The 24,089-nt window shown below is 37.9% G+C and overlaps 1 protein-coding gene across 1 annotated transcript in view; it reads right to left on the bottom strand.

Moving 5' to 3' along the window:
• LOC307142660 (protein eyes shut homolog) overlaps positions 1–24,089 on the bottom strand; it is a 147,240-nt gene that overhangs the window by 60,298 nt on the left and 62,853 nt on the right. Inside the window, exon 12 of the mRNA XM_079843687.1 lies at positions 23,563–23,667. Within this exon, the coding sequence (XP_079699813.1) occupies positions 23,563–23,667 (105 nt within the window). The remainder of the gene's footprint in view (positions 1–23,562; positions 23,668–24,089) is intronic.

The raw sequence follows: 24,089 nt of genomic DNA, 5'->3' as shown, positions 1-24,089 counted from the left end.
AGACATTAAATTTTTTATGTTCAGGTTTACTGACTGTCTTGAATAGCTAGGCTTTGGAGAGAGTGTGTGTGTGGTAAAAAGTTAGCAAAAGTCAGATGCTATCAAAACAACTAACAACACTTAAAGCACCTATACGTCATTTAAAACAATATTTATATGTAGCAGCCATTATGCTGCCTTCAAGTGCACTTCAAGTGCAGCTTGTACCTGCAAGCCATTTTTTATTACAACAGGTCACGTGTTCAAATCAGAAAACAAAAAAACACAGAAGGGGCAGAGCAGTCTGGTGCAGTCTGGTGCAGCCGCTCTAGAGAAACTGCACCGGCTGTATTAGCCGACTGCTCTCGAATCGCTCTCGTGGTACTTTGATGCCATACGTCACTGTCACATTGCATCGGCGCCGTCTTAAAGGGTTAGTTCACCCAAAAATGAAAATTCTGTCATTAATTACTCACTCTCATGTCGTTCGACACCTGTAAGACCTCCGTTCATATTCGGAACACAAATGAAGATATTTTTGTTGAAAGCTGATGGCTGAGAAAGGCTTCAGATAGGCCTCCATTGGCATTCAGTACATTCACACTTCCAAGATCCATAAAAGGCACTTAAAACGTCGTTACAAAGTCCATCTCACCACAGGGGCTCTACAATAATTTTACGATGCAACGACAATAGTTTTTGTGCGCAAAAGAAATCAAAATAACACCTTTATCCAACTTGTTCTTGTCTTCCGTGTGTGCCTCCACGACGCATGTGCGAGAATATGACATAGCGCCGGGGTTCGAGAATCCATGAAAAGCATACTCTAACCCCATTTTGAGAACTACGCCGAAACCTAAAGCAAGATCAATGTAGAATTCAACAGCTTAGATACGCGCGTCTTCCTCTGCTTGTAAACAAATCGCTTCTGGGTCATGTGTCCGAACGCCGGATCTGCGTCATATTCTCGCGCATGCATCGTGGAGGCACACACGGAAGACAAGAACAAGTTGGATAAAGGTGTTATTTTGATTTTTTTTTTCGCACAAAAACTATTGTCGTCGCATCGTAAAATTATTGTAGAGTCACTGTGGTGAGATGGACTTTGTAATGACGTTTTAAGTGCCTTTTATGGATCTTGGAAGTGTGAATGTACTTAATGCCAATGGAGGCCTATCTGAAGCCTTTCTCAGCCATCAGCTTTCAACAAAAATATCTTCATTTGTGTTCCGAATATGAACGGAGGTCTTACGGGTGTCGAACGACATGAGGGTGAGTAATTAATGACAGAATTTTCATTTTTGGGTGAACTAACCCTTTAAGTCGGACACAATTTCTAACCGGCATGCACTGCTTCAAGTCAGCCGGCGATCGGTCTGCGCAATGCTGCATCAAGTTGAACAAGCCTCTCATGTGTTCTGTTCTCATTGGTTGTTTTAGTCATGTGGGTTCTTAGTTCAGTCCTGTCATTGGTTCATTGTCTTGATTGTTCATAGGTGTGTCTTGTTTAGTCATTATTCTCTGTGTATTTAAGCTCTCATGTTTGCCTTGTTCCCTTTGTCGAGTATTGTTCCCTGTAACCACTGTTGGTGAGTGTTTCTTCATGTGTCAAGTCTGTTCCAAGTCAAGACTGTTCCAGTCAAGTTCCAGTCAAGTTCCAGTCCTTATTTTGTATCACTTCATGTTTATCAATAAAACTGCACTTGGGTTCATCACTACAACGTCTCTACAGTGGATTACCGTTACAATCATACTCCTGGCGCAATGCGACACCAGGTGCAACGCAAGTGTTTTTTGCTAGTTTCAGCTCGACGCAGTTATCATTTTCACGACCAGCGCCCCTTTGTTTAAATAGCAAATGCACTCACGTCCATCTGTTCGCCCATGGGCATGCTGGTCTGAAAACGAGGTTTGTTCAGGCGCATTGTTGGCGCGTCGCTATTTTGAGGCAACTGAAAACGATTGCACCATTGATCAACAAAAGCCTGGTCTGAAGTCAAATGGCGGGTGCACGATGCGCCTACACTTATTACACATGCAGGGACACACAGCAGCACACATATAAAAAATAAAAGAATTTCTCTCTGGAGAAGCGTTCAGTCTTTCCACTCGCAAATTCCTCCATGTAAATAACGAATCCACCATAGTGCAAGTGCAACTGGCTTTTAAAAGGAATGGGAGATGAGACTCTGATTGGTTTATTGCACGTTACACCCAAAACACACCACACCCATGACTCATTAAGAGACCAGATACAATTCTTTGGACCATGCACCTAGCGTGCCGACCGCTTTTTTTTTTTTCATCGCTAAACTAGCAAAAGTTGATTCTAAGCGCACATGCGCCATGTGCTTAGATCGTTAAAATAGGACCCCTGATGTTCGCATTTAGCTAAGCTAGCCTGATAGTCAAATAAGAAAATAAAAACACTGCAGACTAGGTGAAATTACACATGTTCATTACATTAGGGACCATCTCTTATCAATACTTTTCTCTTTTTGAAATCTGCATTTGACTACTGCCTAAAAATTATAACCCAGATTGATTTTGGGATATGTTCTACGTTTAATGCTAGCATATGAGGAACATTTGAAACAGCTGATTAACATGTTTTCATTAAACACATCTTATTCTGAATTATTCTGCACATAGCTTATATATGTATTTTTTTTTTTTTTAAAAAGGTAGAAAAGCTAAAAGGCGTGAAGTGGAGGAAAGTGCAGGACTCAAATTTTCTGACATTTTATGCAGCCATAAATGCTTTCCAGCGCATGGTCACGCTACAAAATGACTATCATTAGCTCTGTCACAGGCTAAGGCTGCAAGAGGCCCGTGACTAATGCTGGGCCATCAGCACCATCGGTGTGGGCAAATTCTCATCATTCCTCAAACTGACCATGGAACCAATTTCTACCTCTCCTCATGTCATAAAATCTGACAATTATCCTGACTTCATTAATAATGCATAGCAGTCCTCGCCCGCAATCAAGGTTTAATCAGCAATGTGTCTCACAGGTAGGGCATTGACTGAGCCAAGAAATTATTGGCAAATTGTAAGGATTTATTTCCCCCCTCAACTTAATGATATAAATGACTTGGGGTAATTTAGTTGGTTTAACAAGCAGGACGACGTTATCAAACCAGAGACGCTGTTTGCATATGGGGCTGCTGCCATGGCAACAATGCAATTAATCAGCATTATTGATTTTTGGGTGCATTCAGATTCAATCAGGCAACACAAGAAAACAAAAACACATAGCTAATAAACTAAATAAATAAAAGAATGAGAATAGAATTAAATTACTAAATGGATTAGCTACTGGTGGTGTTGTGTGTAATTTCTTCCGATGTTAAGATATTTTCTCCTGTCCCATCTTAATATGCTTAATTTTTAGGAAAGATTTTCCCTGATTTCCACTGTGGTCCTATCAAAACATTGCTTAATTGACCATTCCCATACCTGACATACCTTGCTTAACTAATGTCTTGATGTCTTGTAGGGCGGGACTATATCCTTGTCCGACCAATTTGTTAGCTCTGTTTGGTGCCACTATAGGCACATAAATTTCACACTTCACCTTTAAAAGGACAAACTTGTCTTACATTGAAACAGAAACGGTACTATATTTCGTACTCGTGTATAATTTAAAATCATGATTCCTTGCAAATAGTGCCCAATTCATCAATTTTTTTCCACATGGATTCAACTCACACTAAATCAAATCTAACTAGTTTGATTACATTTCTGTGAATGTTAAGCTCCTTTATAATAATTTAACTAGCAGAGGGCTTCATTCAGTCAGTGTTGTTTGACTAAGAGTAATACGGCGGAGCAATTGTGCAAATTACTCATTGTGCAAATTAAATGTTTAATCGCTGTCACTGCAACAGCACTTTTATGACACCACAACCAGATCTGCACCATAACATCCAAATGAAAAAAAGATTGATTTTACCGACTAGAAACTGCATTGCATCTCATCGGACACACACAAAAGACAGTAATACATTGCATTGGACATCATATTAAGAGTCACCTGTACATGTTCTGCTCTCCACACAGTTACATTCTAGCAGAACCTGATTTATATCTCTTTTGATTTATCTCATAGAGATGGCTGCCAAAGCGTGCACAGCAGAACAGAGTCATTACTACAGTCCCCTTGGTTAGTTTAATCCCACAGGCAATTAGGATTTGTAGGACTTTGTTTTCCACTCAAAAGAAGCTTTACAGGGTTGTTATTGATTCTGAAAGCTCCGCGGGCACACACGGACTCAACCCACTGGATCATTTAATCATGTTTAATAAGAGGCAGTCATTGCCTCTCTGATTTATTGCATTAAGCAAGCCAGTGACAAATCCAAGCACAGCCCAGGTCAAAGCAAAATCATCTTCACATTGATACACATGCATTCAGATTGCACCACACACACGCACACACGCACACACACACACACACACACACACACACACACACACACACACACACACACACACACACACACACACACACACACACACACACACACACACACACACACACACACACACACACACACACACACACACACACACACAAACAAGGCCATCTAAAATCTATCTATGCGACAGATAAGGTTTGGGGTCAATACAAATTTTTGGGGGGATTTGCAAAAAGTTTATACTTTACTTTTATACTTTAAATTGATCAAAAGTGATGGTATAAACATGTATAGTGCTACTACAAATGCTTTTCTTTTCAACTTTCTATTAATCAAAGAATCCTGAAAAAAATCATCACAGTAGCAGCAAAACCATTTTGAACACTTTTATAAGAACAAGTGAGCAGCAAATCAGCATATTAGAATTATTTCTAAAGGATCATGTGATACTTAAAACAACAGTTTTCTATTTTACTAAATTTTAAAGTAATATTTGACTTACTGTATTACTGTATTTTAATCAAATAAATGCAGCCTTCACAATCTGTCAGGTTTTGTAGTAGAGTATTTGCTCATTTTCTGTATATTCTGAATACAGTAGGCGTAAAGTCCCCGGATGACGTACTACTTCCGCCAAGATTCTGAAGTGTGCATTCAATAGACATTTGCTGCATCCAAAATCTAATACTTTCCTACTATATAGTATGCGAAAAACAGCGCCACAAAGTAGTATGTCCGAATTAGGGATGGCGAAAACTAAAAATTTTCTTGACCGACCACCCAGCCTCATTAGCCGGTTGAAACCGGTTAACCGATTAGTTTAAAATATGCTGCGCTATTTGAAATAACAGCCGTGAGCCGTGCCTGCAATTTCACAACTCTGTCGCATCTCTCTGCCGCTCTGCCTCCCGCTCTCACACACACACTGTCTCGGCGCCGCCGCCTCCCTTCCACTCACGTCACTTTTTTAAAATCCCCTACAGCGCGAAACATGAGTCCCGCAAACGCGGTGCCAAGGAGCTTGTTTGTAATCAGAGGACAAATGGCTCCTTAGTTTCGAAATGGTTTGGGTACAAGGTGATCGCGTTGAAAATAAAGGCATTTGTCTAGCGTTAGAAGCTCATTTGAAACATTGCCGCGGCTCATTTAAGAAAATGACAGCTCCGAAGAGACGCCGCTTTAGTTCGAGGTAGTGCTAACAATAATAAAGAAAGATGATGATCAACACCTTATGTGTTACCACTGAAATGTAGATGTAATATATTTCCAAATGTAAGCCCATCTTATGCGGAAGGTTTTCTAATAGACTGCAACACGATAAAACCAATGGATAAAACAGGCACCTTCAGAATGCGTAAAAGACGCACCGGCCAAGGCAGGTCTAACTCACTGTGTGCCTTCTAATTAAGCACTGTATCACACAAGTTGCAACTTACATCTGTGTCGTTCTTTTTGGTGAAATGGTCCCACACACTACTTTTCTTTGCACGCTTCATACTGTCGTCTGCCCTGGCTCTAACCTCGAGTGTTTTAGCCTGTTTACTTTTTGCAAACCTTGTGAGCGCGCAAACCCAAACGCTGTGACCTCGAGCCAAATGTTTTTATTGGTTTATTAAGTACAAACAGGCGAGTTATGAAAAATTGAGTGTGAGGGATTTGTTCACTTCACACAAAAAGATTTTGGAATGAGATGGCTAACTGTAGTAGCGTTTAGTCCACTGTCTATAATAGCCTAATTTAGAGATCACTTTTTTTTTTTAACCGACAACCGACAACTTTGATCGGTTAACGTTGATACGGTCAACCATCGGTCAAGCGGTCATCGGTTAGCATCCCTAGTCCGAATTCAATAGTATTCGAAAAACAGTAGGCGAAAAGTACTCTGATGATCTACTACTTCTGGCAAGATTCTAAAGTGTGCATACGATGGACACTTTACTATTCCATGAGGCCACAGGAAAGGATTTATGAATGGAGGTGAAGGGACGCAACTGACGCTGGTAGGTTATGTGATAATGACAACATGGCGGATGTAGTATATCCGGATTACATTCATACTATATAGAACGCACTTTTTTAACGGAGACACAAAGTTCAAATTCAAATTTAGTACCTACTTGCATAGTACGAAATTTCAGACACAGCAATTTACTATGAGGCCACAGGAGAGGATTTATGAATGGCAGTGAAGCGATGCAACTGGCACTGGTAAATCACGTGACAGAAACAACATGCCGGATGTAGTATGTCCGCATTTCATTCATACAACCCATTTTCATCCAATAGAGGGTATGCACGTGACGTCACCTTCAGCTGGAATGACTGCGGTTACACCACATTGAGTGGCAAAATGACTGAGAGGCAGCATTGGTTTACAGCATGAATGCCACGAAAAACCAACAAAACAAGGCCCGGCTTGGCCACAGACCCCATGGACATCCCTGAGCCCCCCTCCGGCCCGAGGGAGATCCGGACTTGATAATAGCGTGTCATTTTCACACTCAAACCACTGCCCAGGCAGTGTACTGGCACTCAGGATTACTGCTTCGGCGTATTGCTTTTAGAGGGAAAAGCTGCCCAACACTGCTGATCTAGGATCTGTAATCCACTGTAAGAAATTGTAATAATTGCATCTTATTAGCGATGATTTGGTAAAAGAGCCAGTGCGTTTCTGTATTTGCACTCGTCAAATGATTACATTTCCAACGTGTTTGCCCTTCGGTGAGTAATGTAGCCAATCACAGACATGTTTATTGATTTCTAAAAAACGCAATGGCAGGTGTTGAAGTTAGAATCCACTCACCGTTCGAGTTGTTGTCCAGTACTGCATACGCGCTAATCCTCTCTAATAAAGTGTAGACATGTAAATAAGATTCATTGTGCCGTCAGCTTCACTGATTAATATAACGGAACTTTGTGAGGTCGCGTTCATTGAATGAGTGACAGCTTTTAGTGATTATAAAGGGAGCACTATTTGCGCGCTGTCCAGGCGATATATAAAAAATATATTAATAGGCCTATAATATATTCAGAATTTGAATAAAACTTTTGTTTTCCATTCTTGACAAGCGGCCACAAACAAATTTTAATACATAGACCCATATCCGCATATACATGCGGGATTCATTCTCGAAATTGTGATGACTGACAGTAATATTTATGTATCGAAATCAGGCTCAAATAAATGTCAGGAAAACACGATTTCTGGCTGCATGTCAATATTCATGGATCACTGGATCTTTGCCAAGTTGTAAGGAACACTATATCGAGTCCAACCTTTAGTTTAAACTGATAACTGTTTGTTTTACTCACGGTTTCCCCTATTAACTCCAGTCACGCAGCAGCTCTACTGCCACTCAGTCCCGGCTGAGGGGGCGTGTTCCGGCGGGAAAGTGAAGTCGATGCATACCCTCTATATAGAACATACTCTTTTTAATGGTCGCAAAGTAAATTCAAATGTAGCATTTAGAAACAAATACATTTGATAAATGGCATATAACTATAGCGATACGCTCTGCCCATAGCAACAACTTTTAGAAAGTCAGACACAAGTCAGAGGGCTCATTGTTAAAAACCTTTGTGTATCTTCTTTAACCATGAAGAAATGTGATCCCATTAGAGCTCTGCAGGAGATCCAGCATGTTATACAGAGAGGACTTTGTCATTCCACCCAGAGATCTGTCATGACTGAGAAACCTAACAACACCGTCACCACGGCTCTGGAAGCAATACGAGGGATTACTGAACAGCCAGAGGGCCCTTCGTTATTGTCAGTGTGTTTTAGATAACAGGTGTAAACATCGTGTAAGAAGGTTCACCCTCAGGATTACAACCTTTACAGATGAGGACAGATGGTTTCTTTGGAAAGCCATCTATGACAATACAACTGATTCAAGATGCTTCATCAAAGTCCTTTTAAAGGCAAAACAGTCATCTCGCTAGCCATCTTACTAACATCCCAGCTATTTTCTATGCAGGCATACGAATAAGAAAAATATCCAAAACTGTTCGTCAAGATAGGTTTCAATAATACACTTCAAATCAGGGGGAGAAAAAATACTTAAAATACTATATAAAACTAGGTTCTATATATACCCTTAAAAATAAAGGTGCCAGGAAGAACCAAAAAGGGGTTTTCACAGTGATGCCATAGAAGAACCATTTTTGGTTCCCTGAAGAACTGTTTTATGAAAGGTTCTTCGAGGAAGAACCATTTTTTTCGAACCATTTTATAGTCTAAATAACCTTTCTGCGCTACAAAGAACCTTATGTGCAATGGAAAGGTTCTTTGGATATTAAAGATTCTTCATGAAACCATACACCCCGCCAAAGAACCATTTAAGACCCTGTATTTTTAAGAGTGTAGATCATTGAAGGGTTCTGTCAGGCACTTCATATATAAAGCCTTTTAGAACCATCATATTTAGAACCATCATGGGATCAGTTTATGGATTTTGTTTGAATTAATTTTCCTTTTATTTTTTTGATCAGTGTATCGAAAAGGCTCACAACTCCAATTTATTCAGCTGCCATATTAGGGGGTGCAGTTTCTTCCATTCATTTTTCCCACGAATGGTCCATCTACTCCAACTTACACTGTCTCTATACACACAATTAATCATGACACAAGTGATGACAATCATCAAGATTTGAGGTAAACAGCCTTTAGCTGATACATTATCAAGCCAGTCACCTCGTTGTAATTTTTTTTTTAATTGGCTTAAAACGAAACTATCATGTAATTTAAAATAATTTAAAGTAGTATAAATTCTGCATCTGTCATAGATTTGTGTAACACTAAAACATCATAATGGCTAGAAGCATCCTGAAACGTCTACACCTCTGTCGTCCTTGAAGAAGTGTAAATGAGGTTCTCATTTGCATAGGACATCACTAGCAATCTCTCATTTAGACATGTCAAGAATAAGTGGCTGTAGACTAATGAAGATGTGCTTATTGATATAGTGGCATGAAACGCTGTAAAATCATCAGCCACAGATGAAATTCACACTAGCTGCATAGAATAATGATGCAAGGTAGCTCAGCTCTTTAATCTCTGGCACTTGTGGAAAACACCACTGTGGTGCAGGCAGTTCAGACAGTCAAGGGAAATAATTTGTTTGAAACTTTTGCTATTAATATAAAGGAGACAAACTTTGTCTCGTAGTGCGCACTCTTCAATTAAACACGCAAATGTGGAGGCGCGCACTATATAGGCTATACCTTCATTATGAATAAAGTGCAAAATAAATTATGAGCTTGCATAGTTATGAAATTACCAAGAAGTACCAATAAATTACGGAACTGGTACTTCGTGTGTTAGCTGTGAAGGATTTGCAAGCAGGTATTCATTCTATTCATCAGGAGCAAATATGTTTCATTAACAGTTCATGTTAGTATAATGTATATTTACCATGTAACTACAAAATCCTTCCCATAAACTACAAAACTCCAACTATGGCACGAGACAGAAAGTGAAACAAAATTCCAAAGGCAAAACAGTTGAGAATCACTGATATAATATAATATAATATAATATAATATAATATAATATAATATAATATAATATAATATAATATAATATAATATAATATAATATAATATAATATAATTAATATAATATAATTAATATAATTATTCAATAAATGTAAAATAATATACTGTTCAAAAGTGTTCAGCATGATAATTATTATTATTTTTTAAATTCAAATAAATGCTGTTCTTTCTAATTTTTTATTATCAAATAATCCTAATGTACAATGGTTTCCAAAAAAATATTACGCAGCACAACTGTTTTCAACATTGATAATGTAAAATGTTTGAGTACCAAATCAGCATATTATAATGATTTATGAAGGATCATGTGACACTGAAGAATGGAGTAATGATGCTGAAAATTCAGCTTTGCATCACAGGAATACATTTTAAAATACATAAGATAAATATAAAATAAATATTAAAAATTTTTGTTTAAATAATAATTTCACAAATTACGTAGTTTGACTATTTTGTATTAAATAAATGCAGTCTATGAGATAATAGGCATATAATATAATATAATTAATATAATATAATATAATATAATATAATAAAATAAAATAAAATAAAATAAAATAAAATAAAATAAAATAAAATAAAATAAAATAAAATAAAATAAAATAAAATAAAATAAAATAAAATAAAATAAAATATAATATAATATAATATAATATAATATAATATAATATAATATAATATAATATAATTTAATAATGGCAGGTATTATTATTTGGTATTGTTCTAAACATTGAAACTGACCTTTCTTACAAATGCAGATGATATTCTTTCTATTCTATATATCCCCACATTTCAGAGTGTTTCTGGCTCGGCTGTAGTTCACTGAGGTCCACGTCCCCTGGGCAAACCTTCCCCTCACAGAAGCCTGAAATCAGGACAGATTAAGACTCCCAGAGATGCATTTCACTTTCTTTTTTTCAACAGCAATGCCAAACAGAACAATATTGCACTCCCTTTATAGGCACAACTTTGAAAAATTTCTTAAAGATTGTTAGCCGAACTGCAAAACGGCACATTTTCAGAGGATGTTAATGGCTTTTATATGCTTTGTGAGGAGAAGACACCCTTCCTGACTCAGATTTATGAAGCCATCGATTCCTCTGGCAGACTACCTGCTGGCCTGTATGCTAATAGACTGAATCTGCACATAAAGCCCTGTTGTGCCGATCTATATCACATTTGTCTGCTGGTGCAGATACAGTGTCCACATGCCACTGATAGATGAGCATGTCGATAACCTTTGTTATAAATAAAACACACCCACATGCAGTAACTAATATTTGATCAATACCTGCTGAAAACGTGGCCAACTGATGCACAGTGCCAATAATTAAACAAATTACAGCTTTAATAACCTCACCTGGCAATGCGCGTCAATGAACATGTTTACATACCAATACGCTCCCAAAAATCACAAGTGGTGCTCACTGCAGTGTCAAATGCCATCCAGCTCCTCCTCTCTGGACGTCTAATAGGGGTGGAGGGATAGAGTTATGGGTAGGGTGATGCTGCTTTCACACAAAAACGCGAATAGAGCGTCATAATCGCGTCTACCGCGTCTAGTTGGACGCTTGAACATTTTGAATCTATTCGCGCATCCACAGTGAATTAGACGTGCGTATAAATTGAGCTTTTGATGTGAAATAGACGTGCGTTCAAGGCGCTCCAGGAGAAATATGTCATAAAACACCACTCTGCCTCTTTTCATTTTCATTACAAATATATATTAATCATTAATAGCCACACAAATGTGGTCCAGGCAACTCCTACATTATCTTCACTGCATGTATATTAAAATATCCTTAAAAAATGAAGTTATGAAACTTCTCTTTGCCCTCAGTCAAAACGATTTGGCAGACAACCACATGACACCAAAGATTGCCCGTTAGATCCACACAAGATGAACCACTACAGGACATCAGAGCCAGTGGCAGATGTCAGAAGGACTGGCAGAGGAAAGGCTGCTCTTGCTGGGTTAATGAGCGCTGAGTGCCCAGTGATCGCCTGGATCTCACAACTCCAAAAACACAAGATTGTTTTTTTTAAATAGGCGCTCTCTTTATAAATAAACCACAGATTTGAGCTTTAAACAACTACATTCTCACCTGAAAAAGTCTTAAAACTACATTTTGTGACACAATAGTAGTATTTTTAAATAATGCAGGGTTTCTCATCACGTCATTTTACCACGTGACAGCAGCAAGCAGGCTCCTGATTGGTTAACGCGGAGCGAATTGACGCCAAAGTTCCAATTTTTCAACTCTGGCGTCAGACGCGAATTCGCTTCAAACGCGTGAATGCACAAAAAGCACCACTCGCGCATAATGCGCATATCACGCAAGACGCTCAATTCGCGTCCAATTCGCGTCATTCGCACGTTGACGCGCGTCTGGAGGTCCTGCGGTTCGCACGCCGCGATGGACGCGATTCCGCCTCATTCGCGCGTCAACACGCCTTTCCATTGACTTAACATGGAAATCACTCGCGCCAGACGCTCTATTCGTGTTCGGTGTGAACGCAGCATTAGGGTGTGGTTAGATATTCCATTCATTAGGCTCAAATTACATTTGAATGGGTGGAAGTTAAATGTATAGCTCCCCCTCGCTGGACGTCTAGTGAGGGGGAGCTAGATGTAAGCTCTACCCATGGCTCTGTAGTGAGCAGCCTCTCATCTTATTGAATTAACTCATTGTTCCAGATGACATGGAAACCAATAACCCAGCAACACAAGTAAACCGCGATTACAAGTCTTTATTAATAAATCCGTTTTTTCCCCCGGTAGTGATGTCAAAACCTAATTTGTTTTTGACAATTGTTGTCATGTACCGTAATTTGGTTAATTATTACTTCTACTTTGACTGCATGAGATAAGAAAACATTTTTATAATTTCTTTGGTCAAGAAAAAGTCCTCCCCACAAAGAAATGCTCACTCTGTCTGGGTACGCCTAAATCCGCAGTAAAGGTGCGATTACATTTATCGTTGCGCAGCGAAAATTGTGGGTGAAATCCAGTCATTTCAATTGGAATCCGTGCGTGTGCGAGTGAAAAAGTTCTGGAAAGATCTCGGGTCATCACGTAAAATCGTCGCTCTGAGCAAAAGAAAGCTGCTGGTTTTAAAAGTGACGTCTTTGAGATACATCGCTACACTATAGAAAATGGACCTTATTTGCCCTCATAATTTCACTGGAATATAGCTGTGATGCAAGGACACTTTCCTTTCACATAGCCAGACATGCACACTTCAAGCTGACAGAAAGCAGGTTAATGTGTCTTCATGCTGGGCGAAATCGGGGTAATGGGCAAAAATCTAGATGTGTCGAATTAGAGGTTGACCAATATATCGGTCGGACGATATATCGGACCGATATTTGTCGTTTTTTAATATATCGGCATTGGGCGATTACCATGTTTAGTAGCACCGACTTAAAGTCAGGCACGTCCGCAGGCAGCCCGGTGTTATTGGTGCAGCAGTGGAACTGTCTTAATGCTACACTTGGTTGAAGGTTCGCTTACTTGCAGTTAACTTTAAAGGTCCCATGGCATGAAATTTTCATTTTATGAGGTATTTCAACATTAATATGAGTTCCCCTAGCCTGAATATTGTCCCCAAGTGGATAGAAATGTTGATCGTTGTAAAATCGAGTTCTGGCTGTCTTTCTCTGCCTTTGAGAAAATGACAAGCCAGACGAGCCAATCCTGAAGTCTCCTGTTTTGACGTCCACACAGGAACGGTTACCTCCCTTTCCTCCACCCAGAGAATCTGGCACGCCCATGCAAGTGCTCGAGAGATCATGGCTTGTGAACGAGTGAATGCTGGCAGTTTCTCAGTGTTTGGATGTACAAATGAAAACAGAAGTCTTTTTTCAGTTCCTTCTGATCTGTGATCAGTGATTTCTTATGTGTAGCTAATTATTTATTATTCGTGCACACACTGCGGCTTCTCTCTTTCCCGACAGAACAGTGTTTTCGTGTTTTCTATCTTGTGAGTCAGTGTTTTTGTACGTCCTCGTCGTGTCTATCTGTTCTACAATGTGCATACAGTCATGAGTTTCTGCTCAACATCGGCAGACTCACATCTCTTTAGAGATAAACCTCACGCACGCCGAAGCTCAGGCTGCACTGACCGGTCGGCCTTCAACATCCCCGACCCCCAGTACTGCATCTGGCCCACAGCGGAGGCACCAAACGCGGCGCGAGATTAAGCAGAAGGGGGGTAAGCGTGAGGGTATCCGGCTAGGCTAGCCAGCTATCCCCACAATAAACTGGATTACATTCGATTACTGCTGTTGTGTCTTTGTTTGCGCTGTGTACTCAATGCGCGTCACTGACGCTTTTCATTTGATTGGAACATATCTAAAAATAATGCTATAATCAACACTTACAAACTCGTTCATCTCGCTGTAATGGTACATTGCATGTGTTACAAAGTTGGTAGAATAATAATGAAGACGGGCTCGGCGTGACTGGGACTCGTGTTTATTCAGAACTCTCAGATACAAACACAATAAACTCGCGCTGACAGACCGCGCTCTCACAACTCAGTAGTTACTATAAATAACTTTGTTAGCAATCGCTCCGTCTCCGTGATGTCCGGTTCACGAACGAATCATTCTTTTGAATCGGTTCTTTTTAGTGAACCGAACCAGTTCACCAAACGGTTCGCGTCTCGAGTCAGCGCCGATCCATAATTTACTAAAGTTACTAACTTTCTGACATGAGTGACAGCCCCTCCGACTAGAAATAGACTAATAACCTGAAGTATATGCTGTAGCTACAACAGTTCACTGAACTGAGACATGCTGAGAACTGATGTGAAGTGAACTCCGGTCCATCCATCTCTCTGGCAGCAGCTTGTGCCTCGTAGACCTCGTTAAATGACGCCCCCTCCGCTCATTTCAAATGCAAAGATGTCAGCCAATCACAACAGTGGGCTTTTTTACTGAAGTCTCACAGCAGACTCACCTCTTGAAACAGGGCATTCAGCCACAGGGCAAAAAGCAGTATAGAAAAAATGCCTTTTATTTCTAAATTATGACATTTTATGATGTAAAAATCATACTAACAATATAAGTACACCTCAGGAAACATTATAAAATAATAGAAAAATGCCATGCCATGGGACCTTTAAGGACTGTAGTCGAAAACTATCAGCAGTTTGCTTGCTAACATATTAGCCCCAATGTTAAACGGTACGGTACGTTTTGTTTTATTTTTCCTGTATCGGAGTCGGAGAATTTCACTCTGTGCGTGGGGTAGAGAAGGCGGCAGCTCTCACAAACACTGCAGCGTAATTGAGGGCTATGCTACTCACACACCGTTCTCAGAGACACAGAGCTGTCCTGGAGCAGCCCAGAACAGTGTATGACATTTGTTCGGAAGTATGGTTTGATGCAGGCCCAGTTCTACGGGGGTGCTAAGCACCCTCAAACGCACGCGAAACAGATTGGGCAGATTTGCACATTTGTGTTCGCGCTCTGGAAAGCGCCAAATGCATCTATTTACAGTGTGTTTTTGCAGCGGTGAGTAATGTAAAATCACAGATTTGTTGATCTCTTGAACGAGATCAGCATCTCACCGCTCAAAATGGCAGAGTTTTTATTCAGTGCTGAGTTAATGCAGGCTCGCGAAACTCAAGGCTATACAGTCTATAAAATCTATTGAATAAAAACATTGATTTTCATGCTGCTAAGAGGACTGACTGCATACTGCAGTCAGTATGGCTAATGCACTGCATACTGCGCAGTTTCGGAAGTGAAATCTAAATATAAATGCTGGATTCACTCTGCACAAGATCGACAGAAATATCCTCCCATAATTACACATATTTTTAAATTATATATTGTCCCAAAAACACATTACTATGCAAATTAGATATAGTGTATAAATGCATTGCACATTGATGGCCATGTTTATCATTAATACTACCTGGTAAGTTTATTGATTTGTTTGGTTAACTTTGGATAAATATTTTATTCTAAAACCATGCAGTGCACAAAATTAAGATTCGAGAGATGGTGCAAGTCAGTGTTCAATAAATGATGATGTTAAGTTTAAAAATGTTGTGCATCCACTAATTATTAGTGTGACATTTTAGCATGCAAATGAAGGGGACAACTTCAAAATATCAGCCCTAAAAATTGGCAGCACATATCGGCCATCGGCTGACCCTGACCTCTAAACATTGGCATCGGCATCGGTTAGAAAAACCCATATCGGTCGATCTCTAGTGTCGATCAGTGTATGCATTAGCCATTTATGACTATACTCCGATAAAGGAAAAGGGGTTAATGGGTTTACATGACCACACGCGTTGTCATCTTATTAAGCATAATTGGGTTAAGAAAGTAAGAAAGATGTTCCCATGCGTTCAATCATTATCAAAGCGGAGGAAATGAGAGACACCATGGAAACACCCCAGGTAATATGTGCCCTTCTATGCAGATGATAGCATCAGTTTCTCCAACCCGAACCCCAAGCATGACTCATCTGAAGTGAAGTTAGATCAGATCAAAAAAGACAAGCACTGTCACAGGTACAAGATGTTCTGAAAATCATTATAAATCCTACGCGTGCGGATGCATAAATCAACCTAACAATCTCTTCAACTGCCACATGTTTGGAAAAGAGTCATTAATGGACAGCCAGCACTTCTGCCAAACCACGTAAGCGGTATTTAACAACCAATTGTGCGTGCAATTCACAGAGAAGTTAATGTAGCATGAAGGAATGTCACACGTACAGTGCTGCCTTTTCCAAATGGGATTTCTGACACATTCCAGGGCTGTGAGCTATTCTCACTCCTACGAAGCATCTAAGTGCCAAACACTCAAAAAATACCCACTTTTTAAAAAAAGCCCACTTCAAGGTGGTCCAAACTACAGCCCATGGGTCATGTGCTGCACCTGTTCTGATTCAGCCTGTGAGATTAATGTAACAGAATTTAGAATTTCGCTACTAAAAAAATAGTAGTCTGAAAACTAGATGTACAACCAAATCTCACAATGAACCACCTCCACTAGTGCATTCTCTTCGAATAGCTCAAATTAGCAGTCGCCACCATCTTCATCCACATCCACAAACTCCTAAAAGGAAATCAGAAATCCACTGAAGTGCCAAACGAAAAGAATGATGCTTTTGTTATAGGGATGCAGGTACTGCCTCAAAAAGCATCCAATCATTTCAGTTTTATAATTATTCGAATATTTCATTTTATTTAGTTTTGTTTGATCAAATTTTACGCTGCTATTAGATCTGTTTGCCTCTCGTTGTTTTCCTACCTGACCTGAAACAGGTTTGAGTTGGTATGATTATTTTTGTTTTTGCAAGAAGCCTCGTGCATTCGCTAAGGCTACAAAAATACAGTAGAAACAATAACAGAAGCAGTAATTTTTTTAAATGTTCACATTTACAAGTTTTCTATTTTAATATATTTTATCACATGATCCTTCATTATTATCATTCTAATTTCGGTAACACTTTCTATGAAGACCATGCTTATAATCAATTTTAGCTCCATTTATACCTATGTATAAGTAAGTATTACTATTTTTCATAAACATATTTATAAAAACTCATTAAAACATAATACTGCATTATAAGAACAGCTATAGATATGTTTATATTATTTATATATTATTATATATTATTTATATATTTATATATTTTAAGTCATGCATTTGCTTTTTCAATGCGCATGTTCATAATCCATTATACACTGATTTATAAGTATTAATTAGTCGTATGATTCCATGAATGTATTAATAAAGATGTAACCTGCATTGCTATAATGTTATTATTATATTATAGTTACAATTATTTTTTAATAATTCAGATTTATTTCTGTCAAATAACTGAATATATTGTTATTAATAGCCGTGTTTTTATAAATACTTTGTGAGTAATAATACAGTTACTAATCTATAAATATAGCCTACTCTATAAATGCATCATTGATGGCTTTGTGAGAACATAGGATGCAGTTTTTCTAAAGCAAATCTTAAAGATGTGCTCATTATACATTTTATGTTGTTTATTTGTAAATGTAACTAATGAACAATAATTCCTGTAATAAGATAATGAAGAAACACAGAATTAATACAAACAGTTACGTACTAGCAAAAAACTGCAACAATATGTCCCTTTAAAGGCAATTATGAGATTAGTTTCTAAACACATTACAGTATAAATGATAGAAATGTATTGCTGAAACACGTTACAAAGACTGTGAACTGTGTAGTACAGAATTGTGGATTTAGACCATTTAGACCGTTAAACAGTTTCTCATTATTCCTGTGTTCAGGATTTTTTGGGCGGGGCTAAAACGGTGGCTCGATGACGCACTGGAGCCACTGAGCCTGGCCCCTCCCCCAACACTATCATAACTAGAGCACATTCGCGTCAGTTCGCCTGCTCGATCGCGAGTTACTGTCAATACAGTTTAACTACAGCCTACAACTTACAAAACAGCTTTCAAAACAAAAACGATGATATCAAGAAGAGGTGGATTCATTTTTTGAACAGCTACCTTGAAGGAGAGCTGAGGATCACGACCAACACCTGCCTCTGCAGTGACTTTACACCGGATAGTTTTACAAACTTTCATCGGAGACAACTAGGATTCACTGATAATCCACTGCAGAATGGGGCGAACCGATTATCTCCCGCACCGACCTTCATCCTCCCGTCCCGCGGACAATGACATCTGGTGCCTTGGTAAACTTTACTGTACGTGAGTGTTGTCTTGTGTGCTAACGTCAGCTTTCCCACGAGTGGGCGTGGTTTCAGCGCCGACACAGACACGCCCCCAGCGTTTGAGAGCAGAGAATGCTGCTTATTTTTTAAGATTTTGATAAGCTATTTTATTTACTTACTAGATTTTTTTATGATTCAAATTTGGATGGGTGGTTAATAACACATTTGTCTGTGGTGTTACATACTCAGAACATATTTAATTTTAACTTTACAGGGACTTTAAAGTATAATTCCAAACTGCTATAAGCAATACGATGCATATGGCTGAGGAGATAGATTATAACAAATGTACCATTTATTCAAAATGACCATTCATGACCGCTAATGCAAACCATATTAGCCATTAAAGACATTGATAATTGATAACTAATTACATCAAAGTGTCTCTGGAACTATTTTATATTTGATAAGTTATAAATCAGTGTAGGCTATAATAGATTATGACATGCACATTGAAAAAGCAAATGCATGACTTATAAGTAATTATAAAAAAATAATATAAATGTAACTATAACTGTTCTTATAATGCAGTATAGGTCTTAATGAGTCTTTAAATATATTTATTGAATTGATAATTGATAACTAATTACATCGAAGTGTCTCTGGAACTATTTTATATTTGATAAGTTATAAATCAGTGTAGGCTATAATAGATTATGACATGCACATTGAAAAAGCAAATGCATGACTTATAAGTAATTAAAAAAAATAATATAAATGTAACTATAACTGTTCTTATAATGCAGTATAGGTCTTAATGAGTCTTTAAATATATTTATCGAATAGTAATACTTAATTATAAATAAGCATAAATGGGGCTATAATTCATTAGAAGCATGGGCTTCATAGAAAGTGTTACCCTAATTTCCTATCATCAAAGTTGAATACAATTTGCTTAATTTTTTTGTGGAAACATGTGATACATTTTTCAGGGTTCTTTAATGAATAAAAAGCTCAATAGAAATCTTTTGTAACAAATCAAATGTCTTTATACGGTCACATTTGATTATTACTTTTATTCAGCAAGGAGGCATTAAGGCAATTTCTTATAGTGTATATAAAAATTATTATATAACATATCTAAAAAATCTATGAGGCAAGTAATGACAAATACCTTTAAGACTGATGTTAAAGGGTACACTGGGTGCCTTTGAGTGGACTGTCTTGAGTGTCAGGCTGTTGTTCCCTAAAAGGTACATTTATTTTATTTCCTGACAGAATAAAGCACAAAATATAATTAAAACGCAGATATTAAGCATTTTAAAAACTACTACATTCGGTATCTGCCATTATGATTAACTTCCTTGGTATTTAACTACTCTATAAGAGAGAATACATGTTTCAGTGACTTTCAATGCATTTTGCAACAGAACGTAGACACAGACAAGTAGCTCACCTATTGAGGCAGTATTCTGAGAAACCAATATTTTAATCCACACCGGATGACAAAGCCCATTAAAATATAATTACATGCATAGCTCCATACACATACAGGTCTGCTGAAGGATTATAAGAACAAGTATTTGTATTTATTGGCTTTCTGAACCGTGAGGGTAATGAGAACACGTTCGCTCTCAGGGGCGAGCGGTATGCCAAGAGAATATAGATGTGAAATAATTAAACGAAAGACCTGACATTGCAGTTCACAGAGGATGCCAGTAATAAAATGTCACACTGCACTCATAGGAGAGAGACACAAAAATTATATAGAACACAAATAGTAGATATAAAGCTATAAACATATACAATTAAATCACAAATAGGCTTAACAGAAAGGAAAAAAAACTGAAAACATCAGGCTAGCAGGGAGTCATTCAATGTTTTATACATAGTGCATTCAAGAACAAGACGGCAAAATCTCCCGCTATTCTCAAATGTATGTGGAAACGCTGAGAGTAATGGTTTAGAAAATGACGCTTTGGTATGATCACACTGTAGCATCATGAACAGACTCCTCATGCGTCCTTTCAGACAATTTCGGTTTAAATATAATCTGCCATTATGTGAATCTGAAGTTGTTCTCGGTACTGTGAGTAACTCTTACCACCAAATAACGTCATCAAATAACCATACTCTCATGACTACCTCTTATCTAGGAATCATTCGTTTCCGCAGCAGGGTGGCAGCTTATATCCTTTTATTTTCCTGGGGGCTATGATTCAAACACTTGCTGAGGGATTATTGAGACTGTACTTATTTCCTGTCATTTTCTGATATGCAATATGCATACTTGTCAGCTTTGTAGGAGGATGCAGAGACTAAAACTAGCTCCATTTTTGCCAGAAAGCCCACTCAGTTCACCCAACCTGTTGCACATCAACGGCCCAGCAGACAGGACTGAGATGAAAAATATGTGTGAGTGAGAGTGTGGCACATTTTATAATCTGCATTCATGTTAAAGGGAGAGTTCACCCAAAATTGAAAATTGGCCCATGATTTACTCACCCTCAAGTCATCCGAGGTGTTTATGACATTCTTCTTTCAGACGAATAAAATCTGAGTTATATTAAAAATGTTCTGGTTAATCCAAGCATTATAATAGCATTAATAGTTGCTCTGTGTTTGAAGTCCATAAAAAATGCATCTGTCCATCAAATAACGTGCTCCACGCGGCTCCAGGGTGGTAATAAAGGCCTTCTGAAGCGAATCGATGCGTTTGTGTAAGAAAAATATCCATATTTAAAAAGGTATTTCATATTTTTGTATGGCTCTGCATCAGCCGTTCCTGCGCCATCACTTCCGGCGAATAAGGTCAAAATACATGCAAAATACCGGGTTGATCATAGATATATACATAGATTCCTCATTAGTGCCTGCGCGGATCGGTCGAATGAGGCATCTATTATATATCTTTGATCACGCCAGTATTTTGACCTTATTCGCCGGAAGTTATGGCGCTGGGAATACTAGATGACGTTCGTCTGATAAGAGGTAAAAAAATAACATAAATACTGTTCGGTTTCTCACAGAAACCGATCGTTTCGTGTCTTAAGACATCAATGGTTCGCCACGAGCCGCATGGTGTAATAAGGTTTTGCATGTCTGTGTTTTTACTCTCATTGCTCTCATACTCTAAAATATCCCCATTGACATGCATTATACGACTATCACACTGCAACGGTTGGAGTTAAAAATCTTCATTTGTGTTCTACTGAAGAAACAGAGACACCTACATCTTGGATGCCCTGGGGGTAAGCAGATAAACATAACAAATTTGTTTTTGGGTGAACTATCCCTTTAAGGTTCTTACTAAATTGTGTTGTGCTACACGGTTTTGTAATTCATTGTTCTGTCCTAAAAAAATACTTCAGTGATTTGTGTTATATTGACTTGACTTACCATGAGTTACTGCTAATATAAAAAAACACACACACAATATAATAGATAATCATCGTCATATTCTATTATTTCATCGATTTAACTAATATAATATTTGGCAGATTTATTACATTTTAAAATAAATGTAAATGCTAATCAATAAAATTGCTTTGTTATCAGAGTTCGTATTCACCATAATAGATTATATGGAATTTATGTAATTATATGGATTAAACCATCAAAAAGTCAAAAGTAAAAGTCAAAAGCAAAAGTCATAGTTATTAGTTAGTTAAAAGCAGAGGTGGACAGTAGTAAAGAATGTTTTACTCTGCTCAAGTACATTTTCACTTCGCAACATTCTAAAGCATGATGTCGTACTTTTTACTGCACTACATTTCATATTGAATTTCAGTTAATACTGAATTACATTATAAATCTAGTACTCAACTAAGAGTACAATTAAGAAAGTACTACATTTTTTATGTACTTAAGCATTAAAGGTAAAAAAACCCACAAACTTTTATTTACAAAATGTAGTGCAGTAAAAAATACGACATTATGCTTTAGAATGTAGTGAAGTAAAAGTTTTCCAAAGAAAAACACTTAACACTGATAAAATACTTTTAACATTTACTTTAATAAAGTACAAATATTTAATTACTGTCCACCTCTAGTTAAAAGTGAGAGTTGGACCATAATCTATAACCAAGTCAAGTATAACTCCAAGCACAAATACACAATATGCTTACAAAATCTTTTTTTTTAAAAGAAAGGGGTGAAGATGTCAATTTTCCTAGGCTGCACATAACTTTTGGCCATACAGTATATAAGTGTCTATGGCAGTTGCAGCCTTGGTAGTTGGTACTCCTGGGATGCGAAAATAGGATTTCTGGAAAGAAACCTGCAACCCTTTAAAAAATGAAATGCTGAGATTTTCAGGCATTGTTTCCTGAGAACAGGCCTTCGAAAATGGCTTCCCATCACTTATTATTTTAAGATTCAATCTCGAATGTTGAATTTTCGAAATCTAAATGAATTTTTAAGGTTCTAACCTGATCACATCCTCCAACACCACACCATCTCCCGTAAGAACCGTGCCCTCTAATGAGACCTGTCCTGACAAGATGGAGGTCTGTTTTCTGTCACCATCATGTTTGAGAGAATTAAAGAGAGACCGTTTTAATAAACACTAGAAAATTTACACTGATGGATTCTCTTCCCCTTGGGCTGGTAGATTATCTTGAAAACAGGGAGCATGAGTCACACAAGACATGTTTCTTGGGACCCAATAAAGCTTCACATCTACAGATGCATGTGAGCTGCGGTGATAAGATCTTCACTAAAGTCTAGATGGTCTAAAGTCTAGATAATTGCCTACATGGACCTGTGGCTCCTTCCCAAGAACAATGATATTTTTCAACATAATCTGTACTATATATCAAGTTCTTTAAATCATACATGGTGTAGCACAGCTGACTGCTCTCAGCTCAGGATGTATTTGTTGTTTTGGAACAGTGTGCTAAGACTTTACTTACCGAGTGGACAGATACAAATGTAGTAATTGACCAGATCAATGCAGGTGCCACCATTAAGGCAGGGTCTGGACCAGCACTCATTCATATTCTCGGAGCATGTTCGACCTGCATGATGGACATTAACACAGACAAGAAGTCTGTCTCATATCATGTTATACTTGTAATTGTGTAATTTTGTTGAAGTCAATATGAATTACCATTTGAAACATATTTTACTTCTATAATGATGAGAAAAACAAAAGTAGGACGACCACAGGAACATTTTATTCATTGAGAATTGGAAAAAGAAATGAATAAAGTCTTGCTTATAATTTTCATATAAATTTAAATATAATTATTATAATTTAAAATGATAATTTAGATTTTTTATTTTTTTCAAATAACAAATCATGATTACTTGCCACATTTTCTTTTAATCTTAGGGTTAGTTCACCCAAAAATGAATCGTTCATCTTCAGAACACGAATTTGTCACACCACGGTCTGTCCAGCAGAGGGAAACCAAGAGCACGAGATCTTCCTAATTCA

The sequence above is a fragment of the Gobio gobio genome, assembly GCF_949357685.1.
Source record: "Gobio gobio genome assembly, chromosome: 18".
NCBI lineage: Eukaryota > Metazoa > Chordata > Actinopteri > Cypriniformes > Gobionidae > Gobio > Gobio gobio.
Note: the sequence above shows the minus strand (reverse complement) of the source record. Positions and strands in the feature narration are given on the sequence as shown.